This window comes from Lissotriton helveticus, chromosome 2_1 (genome assembly GCF_964261635.1).
Source record: "Lissotriton helveticus chromosome 2_1, aLisHel1.1, whole genome shotgun sequence".
Lineage (NCBI taxonomy): Eukaryota > Metazoa > Chordata > Amphibia > Caudata > Salamandridae > Lissotriton > Lissotriton helveticus.
Genome location: NC_136059.1, coordinates 1,309,532,355 through 1,309,559,393, shown reverse-complemented (window position 1 = coordinate 1,309,559,393; position 27,039 = coordinate 1,309,532,355). Strand labels below are relative to the sequence as shown.

Here is a 27,039-nt window from a genome sequence, read left to right as displayed (position 1 = left end):
CATCAGATATCACTGGACCCCTAATAAAAACGGGCACCTCCCCACCATAAAGTAAGTGAAGCAAAGGAGTGGAAAAAGATGTGAGCGAGATATGGCAGGTGTGCGCGCTGAAATGGTTTTATGGCTGGTTGAGCCTAGATGCTATCTTGCTCGGCCACTGGGAGGGAACTGACCCAACGAGTTCGGCCTGGGGCAATGGTTCTAACTTGTACTGAGGTCAGGGAAAAGTCGATCAAGGAGTATGTGTCCTTGTGGAATCAAATTCAACTGGATTAAGGCCTATGTAAAGGGCAACATATAAATGGGAGCCAAGGGTTCAGAATGTAAATGACGATTTCGAGGTGAAATCGTCACTCGAACACGCCGAAAATACATGTACATGATGTACTCGTCATTCTCGGTCTTTTGATACCAAATTCGTCATATTTCGACGAAGTTTTATTTCTCGAGTCCAGTATAATTATATGAATCCAGATTTTCAGAACCACAAACCCTCCTTTTGCCCTTACATAGGCAATTAATCTATCCTCATGTTAGTCTGAGTCCAGATCTATATTCCTAAAGTCATTGAGATGTTGCTGTAACATCATTCTAGTACTTAGTTCATCTCTTGACACAGGCTTCCTTACACATGATGTAACACAGAGGCCACATATTGCAGGAGCACACTGTATGCATAGACAGAACAGAAAAAGATTGGCTAAGACCATCCCAATGACTATCAGAATGTTCCATCCCCAGGCAGATATCAGTTCCCAGAACCATCCCATTAACGACCAATCTCCTTTATCCACATGAATAGATTCAGAAATCTTATGTAGTTTGGAGATGGCCCTGTACACTGTTGGAGCATTATCTGGGATGAAAATGCAACAACTAGACTGGATCAATTTGCATACTCCACCTCGGTCCGCAAGTATTACATCCAAAGCGACCCGGTTCTGAAGGGTCATAAGTCGATCCGACTGGAGCTCAGCAGTCAGGTTACTAAGGGCACCAGCAGTTTCAATAAATAAGTACCCTTAGCGGCTAAAAACGCAGGGGAAGTCTGAGATCCAAAAACATACGTTTCTGTACAGATACTCTTCCCTAGCTGAGCTCTGGGATTCTTGCCAATACCTTGCAGACACAGGTGACCTTGATGGGGTACGATCCAGATAGGGGACGATCTTTTGGCTTGCTGTTTTTCACTTAATGTAGTGCCATATCCGGTCACGTTCCAACCTACATATGCAAGTATCTCATCATCCGGAGTTTCTTCATAAGAAGTTACTTCCTTGATCATGTCAACTATACCTTTGACTAGGGCGCTAGTCTTGAGGTTGTCTTTTACAGAACGTAGGGGTTGGATTTCTCGTGCATATATGAACATTGTCCTATATGCCCATACTGAACCATTGTGACTAAATGGCAGGACCAAATAGGGGATACCTTTATCCGTTGTGTGAGGCATGAGACCACACACCCAACAGTTAGTTGTGTTCATTACAAGTTGGTGTTGGTGTAATAACTGAACGAAGGAGTTATTAATGAATTCTAACCTTCTATTGGATTCGTGGTCAGGCAGAGGGTGGAAAGAATGAGAGGAAACAGTAGGAGGAGGTATGGGTGATGCAGTGGGCGCAAATGTTACATGGAAATAAAATAAAACATAATTTATCAAAAAGATCATTACGCTTGATAGCATGAAAATACACAATATTATAAAACTTTTCTTTGTCATCGTTTTACATAGTCTCTGCTTAAAGTTCATTTGTTTGGCAGGTCTCTCCACATCAGGAAACTCCATCCTCTCTAAGGTGCTGTCCGCGACGAGGAGGTTGTTTCTGCTAAGGAGTGCCTCTGTCAGTCTAGGGCAACTCCCTTGGACCGACCAGAACCACCGACCTAACGTCGTTGGCTGCACTTCCGAAGACTTTAACCAATCGCGGCCCTAGCAGCGGAACCCGGATGGCGGTTCGAAAAACAAAAATAAGCAAGTTTCCTAAATGGGAGAGCTGCACAAAATGTATTTGGGAGAAAAAAGAATTTATTAGTCCATAGGTCTTGGTCTCAAAATCATAAAAAGGAATCACTTTTGTTTGTTCGTTTTTCTAGGTCGCAAATTGTAGCGTCTTTTTCCCGGTACTGTCTGGTCCTGAAACAGGAGTTCAGGTTCCAAAGAGTTCAATTGTTCTGGTGGTGGCACAGTTTCTTGAAAAAAATGTTCGCTTTCACTTTCAGAGTTAGTTTCTTTTACACGGTCATCAGTTGAGAGCTCTGAGTCAGTGCCACCTTTGTGGACCCATTGGTCATAGGGCAGAGGGAAGGGTACTTTTTTACAATGGATCCCGTGGACCCAGTTGGCCTTCCCCTCCACCCGAACGGCTGACCTTGTAGACAGAAGGACGAGGTGAGGCCCGGTCCACCTGGGCTGGTCGTTTCTTGTTCTTTGAAAGTTGCGGACGAGAACCCAGGAACCGGGGTCAATGGAGTGACCCGGAGTTTCAGAGACCGGAGGCAAGGTGTTGTGGACCTGTTGGTGTAAAACACGCAACTTAGCCGTCAATTCATACAAGTAATCAAGCAAAATAGGGTGTTGCAGCTCGCTGAACTTCGTGGGCCTAGGCACTCCCCATATGTTGGCTGGCCGGCCAAAGACGATTTCGTAGGGGCTGAGTTTCACTCGCGAATGCACAGTCATTCTGGTGGATAGGAGTGCTAAGGGTAGAGCGTCAGGCCATTTAAGACCTGTGCTCGCTTGGATTTTGTCCAATTTAAGTTTAAGCGTGCCATTGTAACATTCTACTAATCCAGCTGATTGGGGGTGATTTGCAGCGTGGAACTTCTGCCTAATGCCTAGCCCTTCACACACTCTTTTCATCACACGACCCACAAATTCACTTCCGTTGTCAGACCAGACCATTCTAGGCATTCCGAACCTGGGGAAGTACTCTTTTACAAGGGCTTTGGCTGTGGACAAGGCAGTATTGTCTTTTAGGGGATAGGCTTCTACCCATCTCGAGAAGGCACAAACAACAACGAGCACGTATTTTAAGTTGTTGAACCTCTCCATATGTATGAAATCTAGCTGCAAAACCTCGAACGGATACGTAGGAGGTGCAAAATGACCAGCTGGAGTTGGGGTTCCCCTACCAGGATTGTGCTTCAGACATACCATGCAATTTTTGACAACATTCTCTGCACACTTGGGAATCCCTGAATTCTTCCACACTGGGGCCAACGACTCGCAAATCCCTTTCGCGCTGATATGAGCCATTCCATGAGCCATTGTAACCACTACAAGCACATATGCATCGGGTAACAACCATCTCTGATGCTCTGTCAATTCAACCCAACAACCATTTGCATCCATTCTTCCTGTACTCTCTCTCCACGTGCTTAACTCTTTCTCTGTGGCCTCAGCTTGGATGGACTTCACACTTTCTATCGTGTCCTCACATATTCCAACCTTACCAGTCCATCTTTCAGGGCCTGCAACATACATTCGGCTCATCACATTCTTTGCCGTTTCTTTAGCGGTCTCATCAGCGAATGCATTTCCACGACCAACATCATCAGTCACCTTCTTGTGAGCACTACATTTCACAATCGCTATTTGCAGGGGCAAGGTCAGTGATTCAAGAAGCTCATTCACCAACTGACCATGCTGAATCTTAGTTCCATGAGAAGTCAGGAATCCACGTTCTCTCCACAATCGTCCAAAACTGTGAGCCACTCCAAACGCATACTGACTATCAGTGTAGACAGTCACTTTCATTCCTTTAGACAACACACATGCTCTCGTAAGTGCGACTAGTTCTGCGGCTTGAGCTGAACCATGTGGTATTCGCGCAGTTTCAACGACTGTGTGCAAAGTTGTGACAGCATATGCTGTAGTCACATTCCCATTTGGGAGCTTAAAGCATGAACCATCTACCCGTAATGTACCATCACATTCAGCAAGAGGAGTGTCAAATAAATCCACTCTCGCAATCGTGCTGTTCTAAAGCATCTGACTCTCCTGCAATTGGTAACAACGTGGCTAGATTCAGGGTACTGCACCTTTTTATGTGCACATGGCTCGCTAGCAGCGTCAATTCGTAACTGGACAGTCGAGCACTAGTTAAGTGCTGTGTCTTGGTCCTATTTAACAATGTGTCTACTGCATGCGGGACCATCACGATTAGTGTATTATTCATTACTAGACCAGCAGACTGTCGAATAGAAACAGCTGCTGCTGCTGTGGCCCTTAAACAACTCGGCAATGCTCGTGCTACCGGATCCAAAGTTGACGAAAAATAGGCGCATGGCCGCTGTCTATCTCCGAATAACTGAGTCAGCACAGACAATGCACAGCCCTCCTTCTCTTTGACATACAATGTGAAAGGCTTACTGTAGTTGGGGGTACCTAACACAGGAGCCGAACATAATGCTGTGCGTAATTCGAGAAAACTTTTCTGACACTCTTCAGACCAAGGAATGGGATTGGGTGTATTTTTACACGTTAATGCCACCAAGGGTTTGGCCAATAACAAAAAATTTTGAATCCACTGTCTACAGTACGATGTAATGCCCAAGAAAGCACGCACTTCTCTCTGTGTACTTGGCACATTCAATTTCGCTATTGCCTGAATTCTTTCTGGGGTCAGTTTCCTTCCCTCCTTCAATAAGAGGTGACCTAAGTAGGTCACTTCTTGTCGGCAATATTGAAGCTTGGAAAGTGACACCTTGTGATGCAGATCACACAGATGACGCAATAATGTCAATGTGGCCTGTTTACAAATTTTCTCATTATCTGCAGCAATGAGCAAATCATCCACATACTGTACAAGAGTGGCACCTTTTGGCAAAATAATCGTGTCAAGCTGTGTTTTCAGAGCTTGACTGTATATTGAGGGGCTTTCACAGTAGCCTTGAGGAGCGCGTTTAAAGCGGAAGCTTCGACCTCCTAAACTAAAGGAAAAAATATCCCTGCTCTCCTCAGCAATCGGGATGCTGAAGAAAGCATTCTTTAGGTCAATCACTGAAAACCACGAAGCAGAAGCTGGAATCATAGTCAATAATGTGGTAATGTCGGGCACAACTGGGAATTGTAGCACGACTATTTTATTTACTTCTCGAAGATCAATCACAAATCTGTACACAGGTGGCTGAGAAGGGTCAGTTCGTTTTAAAACAGGCAGAACAGGACTATTGCAAACATTGCCTCGTGTTTCCTCAATCACATCCTTTTCAATCAATTCGTAAACAATCGCTAGCAAAGCTTTTTCACCCTCATTAGATATTCTGTATTGGGGAATTCGTGGCATTTTAACATTCGACTTCAATGTTACAACATGTGGTGGAATTTCTAAAAGACCTACATCGTTAGGACCAGTAGCCCAAAGAATATCTGGGAGAAGTGCCAATTCTGCTGGAAGTGCATCTCTCGACAAATACATAGGAGAAACCACTTTCTTGCCTAAAGTAAGTTGTACTCCTGAAGGAGAACAGTACAAAGTCGCATACAATCTTTTTAGCAAATCTAATCCTAGCAAATTTTCACCACAACCTGTTGTCAGTATGAGGGGTGCTTCGAATTCGCAGGGACCAACAGAAAGAGACAAAGGGTCAGAAATCGGATTTCTAACTGGGGCGCCAGAAAAACCTACAGAAACGTTCATTTCGCCAGACAAAGGTGTGCCAGGGAGTTTGGAGTGCATAATAGAACTCTTTGTAGCACCAGTATCCAACAGAAAAGGTTCTGACACACCTGATGTAATCACCTCAACGTAAGGTCCACTCTGATCTACTGGAACTGAAACAACTCTCTCTCTTTGTCTATGGCTGTCCTAGCAATCATCATTCTCCCACTGCTCATTTTCTGTGTAATAATCTTCAACATAGTACTGAGTGGTCCTGTCAGATACGTTATTTTGCTGATCAAACCTGTTCATAGAGTTTTGTGGTGGAAGGGGACGTGTGTCCTGAGTGGCGTTTCCACGCCCTCTACCTCTAGGCGCTTGCTGACTGCCACGACCTCTAACACCAGAAACTCCATTTGCACGTTGTGATAGGACAGGACAATTATACTTGTAATGACCCTCTTGTTTGCAATATAAACACTGGTTGGGACCTACACGGGGTTGAGTGTAATCAAATCTTTGCGAGTTTCTCTGATACTGTTGAGGCTGCTGAAAAGTATTCTGGTAGTGATTCTGGCCATTATTATGTTGATTACCACCACCACATGGCAGATAGGTTTGCTGTAGCAAAACCTTTGTTTTGAGTTCTCTAGTTTTCTTTTCTACTTTATCTTTCTCATCTTTGTCTCTATTCTCGTAGTATTGTGCAGTAGCTAATATCTGCGCTGAAGATGAGACTGCCCAAGAACTTTCTGAATCTTTTAATTTTCTACACAATTCTGGAAGCAGATTGTGCACGAATTTGTCAACAAATAATCTCTGACCACCTTCCGTGGTCATATCTTGACCGCTGTGGTCAACGAATGTTTCTTCAAATCTGAAACGGTTTCTTCTTTCTTTTGCTTGCATGCAGACAACTTATCCCAATTTACGCGTATTGCAGGCATTATCGTTTTCATGTAATCTACTATTCTACCAGGGAGTTCTGCTATCAGAGGCTCGGGCTTGGCACCACCAACTTGGCGGGCATCTGCAGCAGTAATATTAGCCCACGTGTCACCTAATTCCTGGTCATGATCTACATGACGAATTTTACCCCATAAAGGCTGTGGAACGACATTCCCAAATAGCATATCGATATCGGCTAAATTCATTATACATGACCCAGCAGTTTGTGACAATTCTTTATAGTACCCTGCAGGATTTTTACGCGGATCTGGTAATGTTTGTTTGAGTGCTAAAACTTCAGCTCGCTTCCATGGGACATGTACCCATACACGCTGGAAGTGTGGCAGAATAGGTGGGACAGCAGTCGCGTCACCCTCTCTCCACTGTGGGGGAACTTCTCTCATAGGGTATTGTCGTGCCTTTTTCCTACTGGATGTATTAGATTCAGATGGTGACCCTGAACGGCCTCCCTTACTCCGATATGATAACAACATTTCAACTGCTTTTTCCACATCGGGACCTACAATCATACCCTCTCCAAACTTAAACCGTACACGACACATCTCTTGTGGGATGCAGTCTTGATCGTTATCTTCTAAATCCTCGCCAAGAAAGACACACATTTGTTCGAAAACATATCTCTGTGTCGCTGCTTCCCACTGATGGAAGACTTCCATGACAGACTGTACATCATATTTTGCAGTGTCCATAACCCATTTCCGAGCTAAACTATTCAGGGAATCTCTCTCTTGATAATCAGGCAGTTGACTTCGCAACTGTCTTCTTCCTATGTTAGGGGTCGTAGCAGGCGACCCGAAAAGAGGTCAAAGAAGATTAGTAACAGTGCTGGCCACTTTCTGCCGAATGGAAGGTGAAACTGAAGGACAAACAGATGGAAAAACGGGGTGAGATAAGGCGGGGGTAGAGATAGCAGAAGAGGTATCAGGGAAAATAGAGGTGGTACTAGGCAGAATTGTAGAGGGAGCATTAGGAGATGTAAAAAGTACAGTAGGCAAAGTCGTAGAAAACACAGGTGAAACAGAAGTGGTCGGTGGGCCTAGAGGAGGCTGCACCGAAGAACTAGGAGCCAGCTGAAGAACAGCTGGTGGGTGCTGTTGAGGAGCAGGAGGCGCAGCTTGTGCAACTAAAGGTTGCAGGGGTGCTGTGGCATTCTGCGCATAGGGGGGTGGTGAATTTAGCAAATGTGACATTAATGGGTCTTTTTCACGCTCTTTTGCTGCCTCTTGCTGAAGAGACGGCAAAACTGGATAACACTTATCTATTGCCAGTTTACGTTGCCTGTGCAACTGCTCATTCATCTGCTCTTCTTCATTATCTTTAAACTGCACAGCAGCTTGCATTACTGAAAGTCCCCCTTCTCTCTTATTTTTCTTAGCTAATTTAATTTCTTTTTGTTTGGCTTCTTTACGCCATAAGCGGAAAGAGTCAAACATTGCCGGCCGGGCTTTCTTTTTGAAGAGTTTAACTTCAAGGTTGTCTAAGATTTCAGAATCAAAACTACCATATTGGGGCCATTTTAAAACACCATCTTTCCTGGTGTATTTAATCCACACTTCGTTGTAGATGATGGGGCCTACCCCATGTTTTACATACAGTTCGTAAGTCGGAGTTCCAACTGGAGGAACCGGACATGAGTCCTCCAATCGGGAGTCCCTATTATTACCAAGACAAAATAAATTCCCAAGTCTAAGACTAGGCATCCTCGCTCTCTAGTCTAGTTCCAAACTTCAAAGGATTATCGATTACGATATTTCTCGTGAATACACGAGTCCTTCGGTTATGGTGCTTGCAAGTACCAATACAAAACCTTTTGTATCCCAAAGATACCACAAAGTAAGTCCAACTAAGGACTGGGAGACGCTCCACTTATACTTAACTGAAAATATCTCGATGACGTCACCAGAAGACTCGTCTCAGTGTTTCGCTCTACCAAAAACTTCAAGGGTCCAAATCAGGGCGATAGCCAGGGCAGCAGTCCTTGTAGCCGTCGGGAAGCGGGGAACCTCGCAGCAAAGACCTTCGGACCACGTCGACATGCAGGGGTCGATGAGGTGGTTGGCCGTCCTCCGGAATTTTCACACGAAGCTCCTCACGATCTTCAGGCTGACTGGTACCACTGGAATCGCCCCAAACGTTGGGCGCCAACTGAGGTACTGGGTTTTTAAGAACCGGCACAGAACCGGTAACCCAGCGGTGCCAGGGAATCAACACCCAGAGACCTCGGGTTCTCCTGATCCAGACCTACAGAAACTTCAGAGTCTTCTAGGTGAAGTCAAAGATTAGTTTATTGGCTGCAACCAAGGTAACAGGTGTCCTAGAAGTACAATACGGGTATGTTCTCAGGAGACTGCACACTTTCATGAAGTCAGGCTTCTCTTCTTATACACAGTTTTGGGCCTCGGGCAAAACATTCTTGGTTGTAAAGTAAATAGTTAACATGTTTCCAGTACAAAGAAAAAGCAGAGTCATGATGACATGTCCATATTTCACTTCGTGCTGCCGACAACAAATCATTTGGCAAGGCCCAACATTTCATCAGATATCACTGGACCCCTAATAAAAACGGGCACCTCCCCACCATAAAGTAAATGAAGCAAAGGAGTGGAAAAAGATGTGAGCGAGATATGGCAGGTGTGCGCGCTGAAATGGTTTTATGGCTGGTTGAGCCTAGATGCTATCTTGCTCGGCCACTGGGAGGGAACTGACCCAACGAGTTCGGCCTGGGGCAATGGTTCTAACTTGTACTGAGGTCAGGGAAAAGTCGATCAAGGAGTATGTGTCCTTGTGGAATCAAATTCAACTGGATTAAGGCCTATGTAAAGGGCAACATATAAATGGGAGCCAAGGGTTCAGAATGTAAATGACGATTTCGAGGTGAAATCGTCACTCGAACACGCCGAAAATACATGTACATGATGTACTCGTCATTCTCGGTCTTTTGATACCAAATTCGTCATATTTCGACGAAGTTTTATTTCTCGAGTCCAGTATAATTATATGAATCCAGATTTTCAGAACCACACAACTCAGTGGCCGGCTTGCCAGCAGCCACCAACCGGAGGTCCCCTTTGCCCCCTTGGATAACATTGGACGTCAGCACTCTGCACCCTGCCGCCCTAGTGTCGCTGAGGCTGTAACAAGAGTGCATTCTTGACCCTGGGGGGACCCCGGAGTCTACCCCCCAGAACCTCAACTCCCACTACCAAATATTTACCTCAAAACCGATAACACTATTTTCCTCTTTAGGATAACGTTGACTGTTTTTCTGTGAAAAGTTTTTAAGTGTGGCGTTTGAGAAACTAAAGAAATTATTTAAAATTGTATAATCTAACAAAAACGATTTTACTTACCTGTTTTCAGGAAATGTCCCAGAGTAGTATCTAGGTATACTACTTTGTGTAAGCCTTGTAATCTCAAAAGTTACTTACCTGCTATTTTACTAAAAAGCCTATTCAAGTCTATGTACTGCATTTACTAAGTATTGCATTTCTCTGCATCCAAACTGTAAATCAAATGAAAGTGCATATACAATTATCATTCAAACTGTATTTCAATTGCATTACTACTGTAAAGTACTTCTTGCTTACCTGTGCCAGGCTTGCTTGGTTCTAGAAAATAAAATAACTAAAAGAATATTTTTATACAAAAACAATTGGTCTGAAGTTCAGTCTTTGAGTGTGTGAATTTATTTGCTGACTGAGTGTGTACAACAAATGCTTAACACTGTCCTCTGATACTGCCTTACTGCTCGACCACACTACCACAAATAGAGAGTAAAGTTCTATCTAACTTTGCTTCTGCCTACCTTTGGGGTTCCACTGGACTCTGTGCACACTATACCTCACTTTGATATTGTATATACAGCGCCAGCTTCCTACACACGGGTTCAGAAGATCAGGCCCAAAGGGATTGATCTACACCTTTACTGGTAGCAGAATTATAGTATACAAACCCTATGACTAGGCTGTTGACTTGCAGCGTCAAGCGGTTGTTCCTTTTGGTCGGATATATTTCTTATCACAAACAGAAAGAAAGGGTCTCCAAGAGTATCTGATATATATCAATAGTTGCGTTGCAGAAAACATTTTGACATCTTTTCATTATTTGTAGTCCTAATACTGCTGTATGAAAAAACATTTATGCGTTTTCTTCAATTTGCAATACCTTTAGGAACTTAACATGCTTATTTCTCCCCCAGCCTAAAGTGTATTGTCCCCATCGTCATTTGACTTGGGTGCCGTGTAGTTCCTATAAACCTATATAAGATCTGTGCATTTAGACAACATAGACTGTAGGATTGGTGTCCAGACTGATTCTAGACACCACTACCGAGTATGTTTGCCTGTGTACTAGCTAGTTCAGAGCGCCACTAGAAACCCCTCTTACCAAGGAGAGAATAGTTCTTGGCAACTATCAAACATGACAACTCTGTCCCATCAGAGATCGTGGAAACAGTGCATTACTTTTTCCTCAGTCACTTGTGCTCACTTTGTCTCCGAGAGATACACAGAATAAACGGTGGCGACGTTTTCAATAAGCAATTATTGAACCAGCGTCATTCTAGTGTAAATTAGGTGTGCTGAAACGACCATAAAACAGAAACAGATATAAATGATTATAAGCACCAACAGAGTAAAAGGGTGGTAGATTTCTACCATAGTGCTAAAACAAGGAATACATGCAGGTATAAAAATACATGACAGTAATAATGCATACTCCTACAATGTGACCCTAACTAGATGTACCTAAGTGTACCTAGCATATATCTAGGTGTAAAGCTAAGAAGCCCTCTAGGATAAAGTCAACCCCATTACCTGAAGTGAGAGACTGTGGGACCCTGTCCTGGTCTCGAGATGGACACTCCGCGAGGGATGTCAGACCACTGCGAGCTGGAGTGTCTGCGTGCAGAAACCTCAGCGTCTCGCGTCTGTGTATCAGCATGGAAGTACTTTTCTCCTTTCCCTGCCTCAGCAAAGATATGGTGTTTATATACCGAAATTGGTATCCTTAGGGGTTCTACCTTGCTGTGTTATGTCGGACTTAGGATGACGAAAGGAATAACCCTTTTACATAGTTATTATATATTATGCATGAGATGGTAGTCTTGCTGAGTTTCCAAGAATCCTCATGCGTAATGGATGAGGCTAGTTTTCAGGGAAACCCCTATGTCCTCTTAGCAGTACCCTAACTCGGTAAATGTCAGTCTGAAGACCCGTTATGTAGTGTAGTGAAAGGGGAGAATATAGGTGAAAGGGTCGGATGCTACCTGAGCCTATATTGTGGTACCTATATGGAACATAACAGAGCCTAATCGAGCAGCATCCTTTGCTCTTTGATTTTATTTCGCTACCCTCTTTCCTCTTCCACTCTTTGAAAGCCTGCTTCTAATGTGCCTCTCCTGCGAGGTTTGTAAACGTGGCACTTTTTCCCTGTTTAGACTGTTTTAAAAACAAAAAACCAAGAGCAAATCCAGCAAGTCTCGTCTTTCAATGTTGCTTGTTCGTCGATGCCGAACCACATCGACAAAAAAAAAATGCATGATTATAAATACACGTGCATGCCATTGGGCATGAGATAAATTAGTAAGTATTTGCAAATCAGTGATGTGATGTTCGTGTGGCATAGGTGTGTTATCTCGCCATGTCTCTCATATCCCCACACCTGCTGCTGGGTCTGTTCACCCCCTTCAACATGTCCCCCTTCTCACTCCTTCAGCCTCATTCCATCTGCTTCCTGCTGCTGCTCCGCCTTTCTCCTGCCTGCCATTGTGGTCCTACGCCTTCTTCCTACTGTCTTTGAAGCTTTCCTCTCCTCAGACCTGTGCCCTTTCACCCTCCTATCACCTGCAGACTTTGCTCCTTCATGCACCTGCTCTCCCTCCGCCTCCTTCATCCTTACCATCCACCATTTCGACCGTTTCTATCCTGCGGTATGTTCTCCTCCGCCTTCCTCGAGCTAGCTTGGCCAATAGGCTTAAAGTGTAGTATTGGTGCATGTCTGAGTTCCGTATTTGTTATCAAATTCTTGTACTCTGCCTATGCTTTTTATGCATGCTTGATACTGGCTGCCGTGTGTTAAGATACTTGGCCGTTCTTTCCCTCAGCACTGGCTTCATCAGCCTCGTTTTGGCTCACGACGTTATGTGGCTGTAATGTAATGTAATGTAATTTGTACTTGTAAAGCGCAATAATACCCCAACTGGGGTGTCCTGGCTCTGTAACGCATACCGCTGTGGAACCCTGTGAAATGTCCACTCCTGGGCACCCCCAAGGTGAAGCCAGGCATCCCAGCGCTGTTGGGGCCATTGTGGAGATAAAGCAAGCTATTGCCCAGAGTTGCAGAGTGGGACCCATGATTAGAATAGGCAACGAGGCGAGAATTATCAGGTCCGAGGAAATTGAGCCCAAGACCCGCCGAGGCAGGAATTGAACCCTGGTCCCGGGCCAGACCTCTGCATCAGGGTCTGCCGCTCTAACCTTTGAGCCACACTTCTCCACAGGCTGGTTATATATTTGATGTGGTTTGATCATGAATGTTCAATGGCTTGTCCGTTCCCTGTGCCTGCATGACTAGTTATGCTACTTGCACACATACACTTTGATCCACCTAAAGCCTAAGAGGCATTAGGAGGTGCATGGTACCACAGACCTTGAACTTGGGGTTGGGTAAAAGTAGGGGCCATCAGTATGGCTAAAGAGAGGACATGCTGACACATGGAGGCTGGCAGGAGCTTTTCTCTGTGCTTCGCCCCCCTCCCAGTGCAGCTATCATGCTTGCACCCAGTGCTTTCTAATAGGCAGGCACTCTCCGGTACTGAGTACCTGCACTTTCTTCATTTGAAAGGGAGAGTACCTGCACTTCTTAGTGCTGCTGCAATACTTATAATGGAAGAGTACTGCCACTTTTAAGGAGCAAACGGGTATTCTGGGATGGCGAGTACCATTTCCATTCCAAGCACTGCTGCACCCCAATACTAGGCACGGGAATCCCTCAGTGCTTGCAGGATTGGTTGACGTAGGGACTGCTGACTCGCCGGAACTGCAGCATCAGGGAAATCACGTGACCCTCAAGTACCAACATCGGTTTTCAAACTTCACGCACAGGCCTACCTCGCACAAAGCACCCATCCGAGCTACTCTTGGCTAATGTATATTGATTTGGGGTTGGACTGGCGTACTTGCTGCTAGCCTTTTCCCGCAGGTTGAACGTGGCTCGCATGTGACGTTGCTCCTTCGGATCACCTTACCTATATCATAAGAAATGAAGGCTTCCGCCCTTTCCCGGTTGAAGAAAGCACATTTCTCAGAGGCAGCTCCAGGGATGAGGGGGAGGACGCCATGTGTCTCGAGCGCGATGCTGGCACAGGCCTCCTGCTGCCTCGGAGACTCGACGGATGCTGGGCCGGTTTTGTTCGGCTGAGAAGTGTTACTTCAGTGAAAAGGCAGCCGAAAAGAAATGGAACATATAAAATTAGCAAAAACCGTGGGCAGGCAGAATCAGAAACACACATGGTTTTGCAGCAAAGGCAGGAACTTAGTTTCAGCACGTCTGGGAGCTAACAGTGGTGGGGGAGGCGAGAGCAGGCATGAACTGACAATTTTTCAGTAATATTCAGTAATATTATACGGAATTGATGTGTAGAGAAATGTAACTTGGTTTTAGATTTAGAGATACATTTTGACAGACTACAAGAATTCTTAGGAGCTTATTTATGAGCCCTTGCGTCACTTTTGCCCAGCCGGTGCGTCACTTTTTGTGACGCACCAGTGGCGTAAAAAATTTGCCTTGTTGCACCATATTTACAAAGTGACGTATATAGGTAGATGCGTCACTTAGTAAACCCCTGCGTCACATTATACATCCGCCAGGTATAATGTATGCATAGGGGGCGTTCCGACACAAGAAATGGTCGTAGAAGTGACACAGTGAAATTTATAAGATTTCACTGCTCCAATAGATTTCACTGCGCCACTTCTAGGACACAAATGCGTCAATATCTTATGCCTGCCATGGCAGGCGTAAGACTGATGCCGGCACATTTCACATGGGACTAGCCCATGTGTAATGACCCATTGCTGGAGTTGCGTCACATTTGTGACACACTCCAGCAATACGTCATTTTTTCGCCTACAGATAAGTCAGAAATACTGACATATCTGTAACTACCGTAAATATGACACATCATTGGTGTCGCAAGGAGGGTGCAGTGAAAAGCAACGCATCGCTGTTTTCACGCAGCGATGCGTCACTTTTCATAAATGAGGCCCTCACTTTCTGGTAGGTACGTGCCTCCTTACATTTCCTTTCATTCTTGAACTTCGTCTTACAATAATGAAGATTTTAAAATGTGAGTCTTCTTGTGAACTGTTTTTCATAGTTTTCAGATTGAGGTGCCTTTTAAGATTGTACCTGATAACAGTATACATAAACTTCTAATAGCCCTGCACAGTCCACTCGTGATACCTTTGGATAGTACTACTCAGATAGTGCATCATATTGACTCATTTGCTTTTGAAGGTACAAAACAAAAACACTTTAAACAAAAAATAAGTACAGTTAAAATGGGTGTACATCAATGCTTCAATGTGGTTGATTATGGTGTCAGTGGTTAGTAGGTAACTGGTTAAAAGAGGAGGGAGCGTAGCTGGCAGCCATGTAGGCCATGCTTCTCTTCTGAAGCTCCAGAGCTTTCCATAGTGTCCCTGAATGTTGTGGGACAGTGGTGCCTACTGTAATCTGCCGGTGACTGGAACACAGGCTGAACCACGGAGTGCGGACATCTTTGATGAGCCTATCCGAGACAGGCCAGGCCACCCCTGCCAGAATGAAGTGGGGGGTCTAGAGAGAATCGACAGGGCATTGCACCCCACACCCAGAGTACTTAGGTTCCTGACGGATGGGGCAGGGATGCCAGGTCAGAGTCTCTAGGGAAACCATTTGAGAGTGGAGACTCTGAGTTGACTTACGGTGTCCACGCATAATAATTGGGGCTGGAGTGGTAGATGAATGTCCACATTGCAGGCGGTGCGAGCAGAGAGAAGACCTGCTGCTCTAAAATATAGAGTATGGAATAAATAGTGGCAGAGGTGGCCAGAGCACACAGACCGTGACATCAACTACTCAGGGTGATATGCCTGGTTATCACACCATGGCCCTACAATAAAAAGGTAAGTAAGACACTAAAGGGTTTAAAGCAGTTACTTTTCTTTCATACAAAAGTTCAGCTCGACACTTGGAACATTTTTAGGAACAAAAACCTCAAAATTGATTCCTATTGGAAAAAGAGGGTTATTTGTTTGCAGGTAAGTATATGACCTACAAGAATAGTTGTTGGGGGTTAGAACCAAGGTTCAGTTAGGCACTCAAATTGCACCACCAGCGGCACTGCAGAGTGCAGAGTCCCAATGTTAGCCAGGGGGTCTAAGGGAACTTCGGTCAGGGGCTGCTTACGAGCAGGTCGCCTGAGTGTGGGAGTAAAGCTCCTGGGTTTAGGAACAGCATTACAGGGACTAACAACCAGCACAGGAGCTGCACCACCAGCGATATGGGGCGGCCAGGTGCAGAGTGCCATGAAGATATTGGGAACCCTGTGGTTTTCAGTGCAGATCTGCGGCTCAAAGACAAGGCTGCAGGCTCAGGCAGGGAGGCTTCCTGAAGGTGACCATCGGCAGGAGAGGTAAGTTGGGTTCTTGGGGGATGCCTGGACACCGTTGGTTAGTCCACCCAAGGCTGTGGGGAGTCGGGTGCAGGGGTGTCTTTTTGCATCAGGTCTTCTTACCAGCTCCGGTCGCGGTCAGGGGGACCCTTCAAGTTGAGGCTACAGGCGTCAGCTTGAAGCTTGAGGTATGTCTGGGATCACAAGTTTCCAGGCCAGGATCGATAGGGAGACCTCCTTGTGGTGTTTGGCCTCTCTAACACGGGCCGTGGGCTTTGGGTACAGAGTGGTGCAGAATCGCGGAGCTGCCTGGATCGGGAGTCTGTGGTTGAAGTCTTTGCTGAGCAAATCCGGTGCTCACTGGACACAGTGTCTTTAAGGTGAGTGCAGATCAGGTTCTCCGGGCTCTGGGAGGCTGCTGACTGCTCACACACCGGGGTTTCTGCTGCAGGCAAGTCGGAGTTGGGACAGGTCGGTAGGGCTGGGGCCAAAGCAGTTGGTGTCCTCTTCTTCCTGGATCAGCGCAGCTGTTCAGTCGTTCTTCTTTTGTCCTCAAATCTGAGAAGGCAAGGTTCGGGGTTGCCCCTAAATACTAAATTTAGGGGCGTTTACAGGGGTCTGCATGCCGGGACCAATGGGTCCCTTCCTTGGGGTGGGTACATTTCCTATTATGCCACCCACGAGTGGGAGGGGGGCATGGGCATCTCCTAATTGGCAGGGTCTCATCATCTTCAAGATGGAAGGGACTGCGATGTGTGCTTCACCTTGCTTTCCCAACCTGAGGGGTGGGTTTGGCAAAGATGGGCGCACCTCTCCTCCTAACTCGGTTTTCCCATCGATTCTCCCACCCAAAGTGGGGGTCAGAACCGGTGGGAGCCTGTTGATAGGGGCAGGAAAAGGCAGGGACAGGTTACAAAGGCGGAAGGCCTTTTAAGGTTCACCTTCTTGGACCCTGCTCATCCTGTGGGAGGAGGCATGGCACTTTTGCCCAGAATGGGCTTTGTTTCTGGACCCAGAGAGCGGAGGTCCTCTACCCAGGGGTCCAAAAACCTGTCTGGTGGTGGAAAATGGCAGGCAGCCATTCAGGAACCACACCAGGGCTGGTAGTTTTTCAGGGGGCATCTCTAAGATACCCTCTGAGTGCATCTCACACTGGCATTAGTGTGGGGTTCATGTGCTGAGAGGTTTGCTACCAACCTTCCCAGGTTTCAGTAAAGCCATTATGTAGCTGTGGAGTCTGTAATGACAAACTCCCAGACCATATACTCTTTATGTATTTATTTCATTTACAGTGTCTGAGAATGGACTTAGGCACTGGGGAGTTACAGTGCTCATGCACTGTACCCTCACCTGGGGGCTAGTGCCGCCTGCTAGAGGTGGTGACTTACCTAAGCCCCAGGAAGTGGGTTGCAGGCATGGCACACAGGGATGTGTGCCATCTCGACTCATCACATTTCTCTGCACCAAAACATGCATCCTGCAATAGCAGTGTGTGGGTGTCAAGGTGCAGGGTCTCTAAGGGTGGCACAATAGGTGCTGAAGCCCTAGAAGGCCTTCCCTGGTCACACTGCTGTTGGTACCCATGGTACCTTTTACAAGGGGCTTACCTGTGCCAATTGTGGGTACCAAGCACTGGGAACCTGAATCGCGGAGACCTAGGACACATCAAGTCAAATTGCATCAAATGTCAGGCAAAAAGTGGAGGATAACCATGCAGAAAGGGGCACTTTCCTACACTTAGACAGTGGATTGAATCTGGAGTATTGGACTAGGGGCAAGCACGCCCATACTAGCGATTCCAGTGGGGATATAAATATGGTCCTGAGGATCCTTGCTTGAATGACATCAGCAAGGCTTAATATGATGACACGTGAAACAAGGGGGAAACAATAGCCATAAAAGTGACAGTTATACCAAAACAGTGGTGAGTAAATTAGTTCCCATGTGACAGAAACATCTAGCCTAAGATTCTTTGCCTTTGAATTTCCCAGGTGTCAGACTGGATCCGGAAGACTTCTCCTCGAGCAACACTCCTTCGCTCAGGTTTGTGATGTCGGTCGGCTCCGTGTGACATCTGCCAAACCGGAAGTGATGTCTGCACCAGACGCTGGAGGTCATAATAAGCACTCCAATACGTCTCCTTGCCTTTTTATCTGCTAGCAGAGGCCCAGTTCATTAAAGATAAGCAACCCTCGGGTGCTGGGACCTCCTGCATAGCTTTTATAAACTTCACCCTTTCACCCTTTTCACCGCACACTCAGCAACATACCAGCTCCGCAGTCTCCTGGCGTTGAAGCACACCCGGGGCACATTCGGTGCCACTGTGGTGGGCCCGATGATGAAGCATGCCACCGACTAGGTCGGTGGGTGAGGGCTTTATGAGAAAAACAATGTTTTTCCTCACTCTTTGTTGCTCCTTGACGTACCCACCTGAGTCTCCTATATCCTACTAAACTAGCTAGCCCTTATTGATATATGTCCATCTATATAGGCGCCACCTCGTCCCGCTGACATCCGTTCTTTTCTTTGCACGCAAGCCAGGACAGATCTGAGACGAGAGCTACCCTCTGTCACTTTTTGACAGGCTTTTTTGACATTTTGTCTACTTTTTTGGTGTGTAAGTTTCCCTATCATGTCCAAGAAGTCTGGATTCAAACTATGCTGAGCCTGTCACCGCGCTATGTCGGTGACGGCCCATCGCTTGGTTTGTCTCTAGTGCCTGGAGCACAGCCACAATTCGAAGGAGTGCTCTGACTGCCATGCCACGTCTCTGTAAGCTTTGGGGGAGCAGTCCCTAAAGCTGCTTGCAGCCTGGTACTCGGCACCACATCATTCTCTCCGGATATCTCGGGCCTGGTCGAGAGGAAGGTCCGTGCACCCCTCCGGGAGTCCCAAGATTTCGTCCTCTCACTCGAAGTCGTGGGTCGGTCAGGAAAGAAGCACCAAAAACACAAGAAGTCGAAGCGTGCTTCGATTTCTCCCTGTCCGTCGGTCGACGCAATGGGAAGCCTCTGCGTTCTAGGCCTCATTCCCCAGAATCTGCACCTAGGTCGGCACTGCGCTTCTCCACCTTCCCAGGAGCCAGAGCAACACCTGCCTAGCTCAAAGAATTCTATGATGCCATGTGCCTCATATTTGGGATTTCTGACCCTTCTGGCATGTCTTTGGGCCCCGTAGGCTCAGAGGAGGCCCCATCAGGTTCCAAGCCAGCAGCTCCGACACAGGCTCCGATGACACCCCTGCTGCCCCGCCCCCAATTGATCCGGACTGGCACAGGCCATGCCACTGCAACCTTTTGCTGTCCCCGACACTGAGACTCCCGACACCAGCGACACCTACCTCGGGATCGCCAGCCCCATTCTCATCCCTGATGACCCACAGCCGGATCGGCGCCAACAGAACCCTTGGGTCCTAGTTCGGTTCCTCAGCCTTATTCTGAAGGGCTAGTACTGGAGGAAGATTGGGAGGGGTGCTTGACCCTTTACAAGACCAGCCTTATCAGGACATATACTGGTACGAGGAATTGGGTGAGGCCAGCGTACAGGATACTTCCCCATATTTTGCCCAGCTTTCTCCCCCTACCATGGCTATGGAGGAGGGAGCATCAACCGCTATGGTGGTTCGAAGGGCAGCTGAGGTTCTGGACCTTCAACTCCCTGTGGCATTCAAGACATTTATCTTGACAACGGCCCTGCAGCCGGTGTCTCCTCCTCAGAGGCCTTGCTGCACTTAAATGAGGCCTTGACAGATGTCCTTCTGGGAACCTGGTTAAGTCCAGCACTGGGGTTCCTGTGAATAGGACAATTGCCCAGCTCCATCGCCCTGCTCCGGGCAACCCACATTTCCTCACCAACCACCCTACCCACAAGAGCTTGGCAGTCTAGGCATCTCCTTTCCAAGGCGCATTCCCTTCCTCATCCCTGGATAGGGAATCCAAGAGGCTGGACACTTGGCGTACAAAACATTTTTCTTCCCCCATTCTTGCATTGCAGTTAGTGAACACAGTATTCCTTTCTGGCTGTTATTCCCACTCACTGGGAAACTGTTGCTCAAGTGCTACGAAAGGTCCTATAGGAGGCCTGGGCCATTCTCTCCCAAACTGTATCAGACAGGAGAGATGCAACAAAGTTCGCCATTTGTTGTGGTCTCGACACGAGATACTCTCTGGGCAGAGCGATCTCATCGACGGTGGGTGTTCAACGCCATGCCTGGTTGAGGACTTTTGGCTTTTCAGGAGATGTCCAGGCCTCTGTCATGGACATGCTCTTGGATTTCACCCGTCTCTTCTGAGACAAGGCAGACATGGAGCTGGAGTGCTTTAAAGACTCACAAGCTACGGCCAAGTCCTTGGGCCTCTCAGTGGCCTCACGTCCCCCGTCTGCCTTTCGTCCCTTTTGTGGCTACAGAAGGGGCTGTCAGCCACGCCAGCCATATCCCAGCCACAAGACTTTGCAAGTTTAGCACCCTCTGGGTGGCCGTGGGTGTGGCTTGTTCCGACCATGTGGGTCGGGTGACCAGAGATCGGTTCAGGCCACCACCCCCATGCAGCCTTGGCCTCAAGCCTTCCTAGTCCAGCCCTTCCAGACAATGGGCGGCCAGTTGGTGGCAGGATCAGCCATCCCCTCCACCAATGGCAGAACATCACCTCAGATAGGAAGGTCTTCCAAATATCCCGGAGGGGCTACTCCTTCCCCTTCAAGGCTAGCCCTCCCTCCATGCTTCCATCTTTAGACCGACTGACTGAGGATCATCTGATTTTGCCTCAGGAATAAGTCATGTCTCTCTTGGCCAAGGGAGCCATAGAGAGGTTTCCGGCTCCAGAAGTGGGCTGTGATTGTTAATACCGGTAATTTCTGGTTCTGAAAAAGGACAAAGGCCTTCGTCCTGTCCTAGATCTATAAGCCCTCAACTACTTCCTCAAAAAGGAGAAATTCAGGATGCTCACTCTAGCTCAGGTCCCAGGAGACTGGATGGTAGCATTGGACTTGCAGGAAGCCTATTTCCATTTTACCATCCTGCCTGCCCATCAGTGCTACCTGCTGTTTACGATGAACCACACGCATTTTCAATCCACCATTCTCCCCTTTGGCCTTACCAGTGCCCCTTGTGTGTTCACCAAGGTGATGGCGGTGGTAGCAGAACATCTACGCAGATGAGGGGTGACAGTCTTCCCTTATCTCAACTACTGACTATTGAAGGCAGGCTCGCCACAGGCTGTCGTCTCCCACCTCCAGACTACTGCAGACCTCCTGCATTCACTGGGGTTCTCTATTAACGTGCCAAGTTCACTCCTGACTCTCTCTCAGACGCTCCCCTTCATCTGAGCTGTTCTGGACACAGTTCAGTTTCGAACATATCCTCCGGAGCAGCGAGTTCAAGATATTCAGGCTATGCTACGGATGTTTCAGCCTCTATCCTGGATTTCGGTGAGAATGACTGAGGCTGCTGGCCTCATGCCCGCCTGCATCCTCCTAGTGACAAATGCCAAATGGCATATGCAGGCTCTGCAGTGGGACCTGACGTTCCAGTGGGCACAGCATGAGGGGAGTTTCTCCAATATGGTCAAGATCTCTGAGGAACCACACAGGACTTGCAGTGGTGTCTAATGAATCACGATTGGGTCAGAGGCTAACCCCTTCCCCTGCCAGATCTCACAGGAGTGACAGATGCGTCTCTTCTGGGATGGGGCGGCCATCTGGGAGAGGTAGTGATCAGAGGACTCTGGTCTCTGGCGGAATCCTTTCTACCCTCCATCACAGTTTGACCAGTTCAAATGTTCATAGACAACACCACCGGCATGTGGGATTGCAACAGACAGGGCATAGTGGGGTCATAGACTCTGTCAAGAGGCCCTGCGTCTCTGGACATGGCTGGAACAGCAGAACACATCCCTGGTGGTACAACACCTGGCAGGTTCCTCTCAAGGCTAGGATGGACAAATTCAGCCATCGATGCCTAACATATTACGAGTGGCGTCTTTATCCGGAGGTGCCACAAGGTCTCTTTCAGCAGTGGGGAGAGCCTTGGTTAGATCTGTTCACCTCCACAGAGAACACGTAATGCCTGCAGTTTTGCACGCTGGTGTTCCCAAGGCGACTCTTGCTCTGAGACGCTTTTCGTCTCAATTGGAGCTCCGGCCTCCTGTATGCCTTTCCGCCCATACCACTCCTGCCCAGAGTTCTCAAGATGATCGGGAATGACAGGGTCAAAGCCAATATTGTGGCTACTGGGCACGGAGAGTCTGGTATCCTGAGTGTCGTAGCATGAACATCGATCCTCCAATCAGGCTGTCATTTTGGGAGGATCTTCTGTCGCAGTAGCAGGGCTGGGTTCTCCACCCGCACCTGTCAACTCTAAGCCTTCTTGCTTGGAGATTAAGCGGCGGCAGTTGACACCATTCAACCTTCCTCCCGAAGTCTGTAATATTATTTTGGCAGTCAGACGGCCCTCCATCAAGTCGGTATACGCCTGCTGATGGAACAAATTTGTAATATATTGCACAAAAAAGTCTATTGACCCTCTTTCTGCCTCCCTTTCTGATGTTATGCTTTTTATTTTAACCCTTGCCCAGCAGGGCTCTGCTCTGGGCACTCTAAATGGGTACCTTTAAGCTCTGCCTGCCTTTCTGTGGCTGCCAAACCAATCCACATTATTTAAATGTCCCTTTGTAAATAAATTAATCAAAGGACTTGTACATATGTTCCCACCTTCCCCTTTCATTATCTCTCAGTGTTACCTTAATTTGGTTCTTACATTCCTGATGTGCACTCCATTTGAACCTCTGCACAATTGCCCCCTCCGGCTCCTTACCATCAAAACAGCCTTTTCAGTGGCAATAACATCCACCAGGAGAATGAGCGAATTGTAGGCTTTGTCATCCAAGCCTCCTTACCTGACAGTATTCCCTGATAAAGTGGTGCTTTGCACTATGGCCTCTTTCCTCCCAGAAGTTTTAATACCTTTTCACATGGGGCAATCTGTCACCTTGCCCGCTTTCTATGCTCCGCCACATCCCTCTAAAGAAGAGGAGCGACTCCACCGCCTAGATCCAAAAAAGAGTATTGTCTTCTACCTTGACCACACAAAAGAATTACTGTGGGTGACCAACTATTTGTGGGCTACCCTGGGGCAAAGAAAGGTTGTGCAGTGCAGAAGAGGATTATCTTGCGATGGGTCATCCTCTGCATCAAAATTTCAGCCTCCTAAAGGCTTTGAGCTCATTCCACTAGAGCTAAGGTTGCTACCTCAGCGAGGCAACGTGGAGTTCTAGTCCTTGACATTTGTCAGGTGGTCACGGGCCTCCTTGCCTACATTTACCAAGCATTACTTCCTCGATGCTCAGGATGCCTCTTAGGTGGTTCTGTCTTGCAGGACTTTCTGGTCTAAACTTGACCTCAGTCCCTCCTTCTGGATGGTATTGCTTTGGTATCTAAGGAATCTGCGACTAGATGTCTCTATCTGATGAACAAGTTACTTAGTTTCAGTTAACGCCTTACCTGGTAGAGACATGATCTAACTGCAGATTCCCTACTGACCCACCCATCCTGCCCGCCTTTGCGGACAAGTTTATACGGTCAGGGCTGTTCCCTTTCAGGGGCCTAATTGTTCTAAATACACCAATGTCTGTGCACTTCATGGCGCCACCCTTCTGGCATGCAAAGAAGTGACAAGCAGCAGTTCCCCCTCCCCCCCCCCCTCAATCAAGGCAGAGGAGCAACATCCCCCTGCTGCCAAAATGTAAAATGAATTACCGTTTTATTTTTCAATACTCCCAGCCCGAGCAGTGTTTGGGGGTGGGCTGCTGCTGACTGGCAGTAAGGGAGTGGTGCTCACTCCACCAATTTATACTGCACAAGTTACTTTAGCCATCCGTCTTCCAACAGCCAGCCTGACTTGCGCAGTGTAAACCTCTCCACCTAGCTGGCTCCGGCAGCTGGATGGAAAGCATGCACAGGCCTCCTGTGCCTGCTGGAGCGTTGAGGCAGCGCGCTCCTGCCAATCCTGGCACTGCTCATCTGCAGCATGAGAGCAGCGTCCGTATTTGTAGAAGGGGGTTGCCTGAGGCTCCATGAGGTGCCTTCCATTGCACTTCAAAAGAAAGAAGAAAATGCAGAGCGAAACGCGGGTAATTAATTTTTTTTAAATGATCTCTTTGTCCCCCGGGTTTGTCTGTCGCCCCATCGCCCCTCCAGTATGAGGGTCACTGCCCGCCACTGGTGACAAGTAACTGACGTCAGTGTGCCGAGGTGGTGCCTATATAGGTGATGCAGCGTCACTTACGGGTCAGACGCCGTCACGTGGAACCAACCAATGCCACATAACAGCATGCAGGGGTATTGCTTGAAGAAAAAGCTTCTGAATCCAGTCTGACGCCTGGGAAATTCAAAGGTAAGTATTCTATGGCTAGATCATGTCTCTACTAGATAAAGCGTTACCGAAGGTAAGTAACTTGTTTTTTAGGGATGTATTTAGAGGCGAATCAATTTACATATTCTTATAACTAGACAAAGTTCATTGATAAGCACTTACAAATTCTGCTCATGTAAAAGCGATCTGCTGACCCCAGCATTCTAAACAAGTCATGCTGGGAACAGACCAAGGATTGGTAAGGAAGGAGGGGAAGGGGAAACATGGAAACAGGAGGAAAAAGGACGCATTAATCTGTTGGCTTTGAGACAATACAAGGGAGTTTTGGTATGACAAATAGATAGTTTACCCCAAAAATGTCTCATTTCCTCTGCTGTAAATCGATCTTCATTGTCAGTGACAATAGTGCTGGGTATTCCTTTCACTGCAAAGACAAATGACAATAAGTAATTTTGAGTCTTGGCGGGGAAATTGTTCACACTCTTAGTAGATACCCAGTGAGGATGGCAAACATATACTTTTGGAGTAAACCCAGTAAATCTACTAGGCCTAATATATCTAAATCAAATTTGTCCCAAGGCCTGCTGGATACTTCTACAGGGGGAGGAGGACTATGGCGGGTCGATTTGGTTTTATCGCTCATCCCTATGGATAGCAATCTCTAACCTTGCTTTCTATAATTACATCAGTTTTAGGAACCCAAAATTCAGCTCAAACTTTGTTCTTGGTGAGGTTTCTATCAAGGTATCCTTCATGGTCTAAGTCTGTGATGCCATCCCAAATTCCCTCTGGTGGTATAATTTTGCCGGACTTGAGGATCAGGCTAACATCTGTAGATTTTCTCACATTCCAACAGGACAGAATAATTTCAGGCAATTTATTGCATTTTTCTGGCCAACCATTTTGTATCATCTCTCTTATTTGGTGTAGAACTTCCTCCTGTAGTAATCAACTTTCCCATTCTTCTTTAAAAATGCAGGTATGAAGATGGATAAAATCATTTCACCAAGGACCTTAGATTCATACACCCCACTTTCAACTGTCAATCTCGACAAACAGTTGGATGCATAGTTTTGTGTACCTGGAACGTATTCCATTTTGAAATTGTACCCCTGCAGACAAGTACCCACTTGGCAATCCTGGGTGTAGATCTTCCAATTCCTTTAGAGGAAAATACCAAAACTAAAGGCTTGTATTCAGTTCTCATAGTAAAAGTCAATCCCCGCAATAAAGCTTTAATGTGATTTGTTGCCTAAAAGCATGCTAGTGATTCTTTTTCTACAGCGGAGTAGTTTGACTCTGCGTCCTTGAGGGTGTCTGTACGGATAAACGACAAGTATTTCTGTCCCATTGACTACCTGTGATAGAGTACCCCCCGACCATCATTGATCGAGTCAATGGTGAGTATATACTTGTATTTCACATTAAATTTACCATTGATGGAAACATTAATAATGGTCACTTTTTTGACATTCAGAGATTTCTGCTGATCCGTGTCCGATTCAAAATGAACACCTTTTTTTAGTAAGAATCCTAAGGGCTAGGCCTTGTCCACAGGGTTATCAACAAATTTGGGCGTACTCTGGTAGTCTCTGGAAGGACTTCAATTCCTCCTTGTTAGATGGGGAAAGTGCAAACTTGACAGAATTAATCAGGTTCCACTTGTGTGTGTTCCCTTCACATTATATAGTATGTCCTAGATATTCCACAGATTTGACCCCAATTTTACATTTATCTCCTTTTATGATGAAACCGGCATTTCTGAGGGTGTTAAGGATTCCTCTCAAGGTGTTATTGTGATCATTTTCAGATGAACGAAAAATCAGCATGTCATCCTCCAAGCAAGGGGCATTTTGTATATGTTTTAGTGGGTGTTGCATCACCCTCTGAAAACCTGCTGCAGCAGATGCAAGACCAAACAGCATCCTATGGAAATGGTATGCACCAAATGGTGTGACGAAGGATGTTTAAGTTTGAATTCAGGATGTTGGGTTCAGCATCTTGGTAATAGGCCAAGGATACATAAGGGCCCTGAGCATTTTGGCCCACTGTGTAAAAAACTGATCATTACATACATTATTGTCAGAGGATATCTATTCACCCATATGTTGGTGTTTAAATCTCCCGGTCAACGCACTGGCATATATTATCTTTTCCTTGTTGTGGCTATTACTATTGGGGCAAGCCATTTTGAGCTTTCTGTTTTCATTTAATATCTTGAGTTTCCAGGGAGTCTAATTATTTTTGTTGTTGTTCCCTCATAAGAAGAGGTACTAGGGGATGTTTGTTTATGACTGGGATAGTATCAGATTTAAATTTGATATTATTAACAAAATCTTTCAATAATCCCAGTTTACCCGTGAATACTTCTTGAAATTCATTGCATGCCACAAACCAGTCCACTCACAGCACTTGTTCTGCATTATTGGGATCAAGTTTGAT

General features: G+C 46.6%; 1 protein-coding gene across 1 annotated transcript in view; it reads left to right on the top strand.

Moving 5' to 3' along the window:
- Positions 1 to 26,554, top strand: part of UBXN8 (UBX domain protein 8) — a 222,784-nt gene extending 196,230 nt beyond the window's left edge. The window contains exon 5 of the mRNA XM_078677839.1: positions 26,408 to 26,554. Coding sequence (XP_078533965.1) covers positions 26,408 to 26,554 — 147 coding nt within the window. The remainder of the gene's footprint in view (positions 1 to 26,407) is intronic.
- The last annotated feature ends 485 nt before the right edge of the window (positions 26,555 to 27,039 follow it).